The 6000-nt window shown below is 51.3% G+C and overlaps 1 protein-coding gene across 1 annotated transcript in view; it reads right to left on the bottom strand.

Moving 5' to 3' along the window:
- TMEFF1 (transmembrane protein with EGF like and two follistatin like domains 1) overlaps positions 1 to 5413 on the bottom strand; it is a 77129-nt gene extending 71716 nt beyond the window's left edge. The window contains exon 1 of the mRNA XM_079790639.1: positions 4906 to 5413. Within this exon, the coding sequence (XP_079646765.1) occupies positions 4906 to 5107 (202 nt within the window). The 5' untranslated portion in view covers positions 5108 to 5413. The remainder of the gene's footprint in view (positions 1 to 4905) is intronic.
- Between the last annotated feature and the right edge of the window lie 587 nt (positions 5414 to 6000).

The raw sequence follows: 6000 nt of genomic DNA on the forward strand, positions 1-6000 counted from the left end.
ACCCGTTACGGCATCCCGGTTAATTAGCATATTTCTCTATTTTTATATACATATAGATATCTATATATATATAAAAGCCTAGGCGACCAGCCGACAGGCCAACCATTCGACCCTCCGACCAGTAGGTATCACACACACTGACCACCAGGGGGCAGACACTCAATGCAGGAGCTGCTGAGCTGCAGTGACTTGGCAGCTGTGGTTCTTGAGTGACGCACCCAGAACCAGAGAAGAGGGAGCCCGATTCTGGGGTGCGTCGCCCGAGAACTGCCCTCTCTCAATCTGGGACCCCTCAGGGGATGTTGGAGAGCCGGCCAGATCTTCACAGGCCAGGCCAAGGGACCCCACCTGCCAGAGGGACCCCGCTCACTGTGCAGACACCCTTTAAGCCACAGCACCACCCCAGGTGCTGCTGGCCAGGGAAAGATGGTGGGAGGTTGGCTCCAGGGCCTGTCCAGCCTGTCTCGCCCAGTCCCGCCCCGCCAGCCACCTTCTAATTAATTTTCTTTCAATGTGCACAAATCTGTGCACCGGGGCACTAGTCCTTAAATAAGATCACAAGGCCCTTAAAAGCTTCTCATAAACAGTATTTCCCTTAACATCTAGTATATTAGGTTACACTAAATGGGCAGTCAATCAAGGTTCACCAAATAAATTAATAAATACCCACATGTTACATACCAGGGATCTAGAAGTGCCCTGACCACGATTCCATGCTAATTAGGGAAAACTCACTTTTCATTCCCCAGAATCCTGCACTACCACTAACAAGGCATTTCTCTTAATCTAAAATATATGTCATCCATTTAAACCAGCCTTACCACCATATCACAATCGAGGACAACTCCTAACTTCCATGACTTTTTTAGCATTTTTAAATTGATTTTAGAGAGGGAGGGAGAGAGAGAAACATTGATGTGGGAGAGATACATCAATTGGTTGCCTCCTCTACGTCCTCCAATGGGGGATGGAACCCACAACCTAGGTATGTGCCCTGCCTGGGAATCGAACCCGCAACCTTCTGGTGCACAAGATGATGCTCCAACCATATTTTTCTACCTCTTCAACCACATTCCCTAAGATAGAAATATCTCACATATTTGGCCTCCTCCTTCTTCTCATTCTACAGCCAAAAAGGGCCATTATCATTATCTTCATGTTACAAACGGGAAAAAAATATCAATGTCTGAGGCCACTTTTCTTCAAAGTTCATCTTTCTTCACATGAATCATGTGTTTCCAAACCCTTTTCTCTTTAGACGAACAGGGAACTTTCTAGTAAGTTAGATTTTAAAAGAAATGGTACAAATAAAGCAATAAGTATAAAGTCAACAATGACTGGAAAGCTGAGACAAAAGGACAATAATTTTAAAAAAACAAAAGCTTGTTTAGACTTAAAAGAGCTAAACAAAGAACTCACTGCTTAGGGAAGATGATGTAGTATCAAGCGATGACAGGGACAAATGCAGACCCATTTAGCTTCTTATTCGCTTTGGTTATCTTCATCAAGGAATATGATCTTTAAACTGGGAAGGGTAGAACTCTGATACAAGGGGGCTAACATTTAGGGTAAGTGGCATGGAGAGTGGATGGTAATGGAATACAGAGCTAGCTCAAAAGAATTTGCTTTCTGACCCAAACAAATCACACTCCATGATACTGACGAAACTTTTAGATCTGATTGCTGATTATCTAACCTATCTTGACAAGCAGCCAAAAAGACCAGGAATGAAAGAATGTATTCTCAATTTTCAAAAAGGGAGAAATGGGAATCCAGAAAAATATCTAGGGTAAATTTGCTATGTATCCCTGGAAAAAATTTAGAATGGCTAAGTAAGTTTTTGAACACAATAAAAAGAAAATGCCACCGTGGGGTCTTTATTAAGGTAGGCTATACAACATTTGCTTTTTGATAGGATTACTAAAATGAAAAAAGGCAGGATAATACATACAAATACATAAAAGATTCTAACAGAATCTTTTAATGATAGGCTGGTGAAAAAAAATGGGAAAATGTTGAACAGCAGAAGCTCATAAATCTGTTAAACTTTACTAGGAAGATGTATAGCTAGCTGGTTGAACATCTGGTTGATTCATGTATCAACATCAACCAATTTGCAAGGAAGTCTCCAGTAAAATATCACAGAATTTTAGCCTTTTCCATGAATCAGGATGCCAAGAGGTCAGAGTGGGCTGAACTGAGGGTCCAAAACCAAAAATCAACAGGGAGTCAAGGCCAGCATTTAGAGTCTACAACTCAAATATAAAAAGGAGAAAATGTGAGAAATATCTAGGTAATAAAAACAACAACAAAAAATCTAAATAATCTCAAGATGCTAATAGATGCATATGTCCAAACTCAATTACTCTAATTCCCTAATTAATCAAGTTAAAAATTTTTGTTTCCATATGAATCATTCCCAGATCTTCATCCTGATAAGAATTTACAAATGCATTTAGTTAAAACTCTAGCTTGCCTGGCTGGTGTGGCTCAGTGGTTGAGGGGTCGACCTATGAACCCGGAGGTCATGGTTCAGATTCCCAGTCGGGGCACACCGGGTTGTGGGCTGATCCCTAATGGGGGCATGCAGGAGGCAGCCAATCAATTATTCTCTCTCACCATTGGTGTTTCTATCTCTCTCTCCCTCTCCCTTCCTCTCTGAAATCAATTTTTAAAAAAAGAGGAAAACTAGTTTTAGACTAGAATTATTCAAGTGTATCTTAGCATTAGAAAACATTTTATTTGATCAGTCTAATTTATTGACATTTATATAATTATATACTTAAATAAGATTCAGATATTATTAAATCCAAGTCCTTCTTTTAATAGAAGAGAAATTAAGAAAAATTAATTTGCTCCAAATAATGCAGCTGCTTCGCAAGGGCCATGATCCCCAAATCAGTCCCCTTTTCCCACACCACATGGTTTCCCAGTCCTCTGTGCCATTCCTTAAAATCTGTACTATGCACTAGGGTTAGAAAACATACACAAACATCCATCAACACTATATTATGCTAAGGAAAAATTATCTTAGCAAGATCACATAACCACAGCACATTAGCCCATAAAATATTTTGACATGGTGTGATCACTTACAAGTTTGATAACCAATGTTACTAAAAGGCACTCTGAAATACAAATGGGTTTTAAGTCTCTACCATTAGTGTGTGATTATTTATTAAAGCATCATCCCATATCCCACTTAACATTAGAAAAATAAAGTAAAAGTTATTACATGGATGGAAAAGCTTTTAATGACACGCCATTGTTTACTGTGCTCAAAACCCTGCCCCCGTCATACAACATACCATTACGAAAATTATTAAAAGGTTTTGGACCTTCCAACCTAAACAGCAGGCCAAAGGTTTTCTTCATTTAGGGTAGCACAGGAGTCTGTGCTAAGGCCCTCTTGCTTCCTCCTCCCAGAAACAAAGCCCCTTCAATAGCTCAAAGGTACAAAGGTTGTCTGTCAGGAAAGCCAGTGGGTCCCCAGTGGCCTAATGTCCATCCTCCTCCTCTCCCTCCCCTTCTCTCATATCCCCCTCCCCACCCGAGCCTCTAGTCCCACCCCCTTAGTTTAAAGAAGACAAATGGAGACTGGAGGATTGATAAAAGGGGAAGTTGGCAAGGCTGTGGCTACCATCACCAGCATCTGCCAGGCCAGGTCCAGGAGGACCCACCCACCCCTAAATGAGACCTGCATGCCTCTCCTAGCCTCGGGGCTCCTCTGGGACCCCTGCAGAAAGGAAGAGGGAACTTTACTGCCCAAAAACCCTCCTCCCCGGGCTCATCTATTAGAGTCCCAGCAAGCTCTTTGTTTCCAACAGCTGTGTGTGTGTGTTGGGGGGGGGGGGGGGGGGCGTGGGGGAGGCAGGCGGCCTCAGAGTGAGGGGAGAGGTCACTCACTCCCTAGCTCCGGTTGTTGCCAACATCCAGGCTCTCCCACAAAACATCCAGGATCTCCCCTTGTTCCAGACCCCCTCAATAACCCAGGGTCACACCTTGCTCCACGAGGCGCTCTCTGAAACCCAATTACCTCTTGCTGTTACCTAAACGCTACACGGGATGACTCCCTAGTTCCTTCCTTCTGAATCGGCACCACGGGGTTCACTCCAGGACCGCCACCTTTTCTCCTAATGCACACCCCAGGGCAGATCCCTGAGCCCCAAACTTCACCCATGCACCACACATAAAAACATAGGGTCATTTCCTGGGCCCCAGAACTACTCGCGGCTCAGATCCACAGAGCCGGCGTCACCCCAACCCCCCAGCGCGCTCACCTCTGCACCCAAAGGACGGACACACACACACACACACACACACACACACACACACACCACAGTGACTCTACATCGCCAATCTTCGTCCTCTGGGCCTCCTGTTCCCTTTACTCACACCATCCCTTCGAGACCCCAGTGCCCTAAGAACCTCCCCAGCACATGGTCACTCCCCTGGCCGTCAGCCTCGGTCCCCTGGCCACACACACACACACACACACACACACACTCCCTCCCTGCCTGGGGCCCCCCTCTCTCCCCTGAGCCTTCACAACATAAACACGCGCTCCCGCCTGCACACCCACGATCACACGGGGAGCCCTGGCAGGCTGCCTCCGCCTCTGTGTCCCGGCCTCACCACCTCCCTGCCAGCCGGGCCACCCTCGCCCAGCCGCCCGACACACTTGGACGCACGCACGGCCACTCCCCATCCCCAGAGCCGGTCCCCGAGCCCGCGCGGCTCCTCCGGCCCCACGCCCTCCGCCCTCGATCGCCCTGGGGCCCGCTCCCCGGGACCCCCGCGCGGGGCCTTTCCCAGACCGGCCGCGGGGACCCGGAGCGAGGCGGCGGCGCCGGAGGAGGGAGGGGCCGCAGGGGCCAGCTCCGGGCCGGCTCCGGCCGGTCCTACCTGAGCAGTTGATGCTCTTGCCTTTGCCGCCGGGACACTCCCCGCCGCCGCCGCTGCCGCCGCCGCCGCCGGCAGGCTGGTTGGACGCGCGGCTCCCGGGCAGAGAGAAGGCGAAGAGCAAAATCACCGACGTGTAGCAGCAGAAGGCGAGCGGGGGCGCGGCGGGCAGCCGGAGCGGCGCCTCAGCGGCCGCGGCGCCCATGGCTGGCGCCCCTGGACGGCGGGAAGCGCAGGGAGCCGCAGGCCCGGGGCATCCAGCCGCGCGCCGGGAGCCCCGCCGCCGCCTCGGCGCCTCCTAGCAGCCGCGCCGGGGAGCCCGCGCGCGGCCCCTCAGCATCCCGGTGCCACCGCAGCGACCTGGACAGTCGGAGGGTCCGGGCGCACGCGAGGGTCGGGTGCGCGCGGGGGTGCGAGCCCACGTAGGGGGAGACCGAGGCTGGGGAAGCGAGCGGGCGCGCGCGTGCGGCCGGCGGGGGTCGCGGGGGCGGGGACGGGGGCGGGCCCAGCCCCTCGCTCGCCTCCTCGCCTTCCCTTTGTGTCCGCGGCTGTCGCCACCGCGTCACAAAGACCCCGGCCCGCCCGGCGAGGGGCGCGTGACAAATCGGGCGGCGGGAGGGGCGGCTGCGACCCCGCCCTGCGCACACCCCCAGCGCCCGCGCCGGCAGCCCGGTCCCCGCCCGTGGCCGGCGCCGCCTCCGGGGGAGCTATTGTTCCTGCGGCGGGGCGCGAGCGCAGGGGGCGGGGGTCGCGGCCACCCCGTGGTCCGGGCTCGGTGGGCCAGCCCGAGCCTGGGATGCTCCGTAGGCAGAACCCTAGCAGGCATTTCTGCCGTCCTCTGCAAGTGTTTTTGAAGTCTTTGCTTCGCCCAGCAGCTGGGTGGGAAATAAGACGTGTCTATTACATATCTATTTTCTCGGTGAACAAACTGAACCCTGGAGAGGTGAAGGAGACTTAGTCCAAGGTCACGACCAAGAAATGGGCAGGACCAGAATTAGAACCCAAGTTGTGACTCCCAGCTATGTAGTTCGTAGAGATGCGGGTAAATGGCTAGATTTCTGGGATCCTCACCCCTACCCCATTTCCACATACACCAAC

The sequence above is a fragment of the Cnephaeus nilssonii genome (assembly GCF_951640355.1).
Source record: "Cnephaeus nilssonii genome assembly, chromosome: 14".
Taxonomy (NCBI): domain Eukaryota; kingdom Metazoa; phylum Chordata; class Mammalia; order Chiroptera; family Vespertilionidae; genus Cnephaeus; species Cnephaeus nilssonii.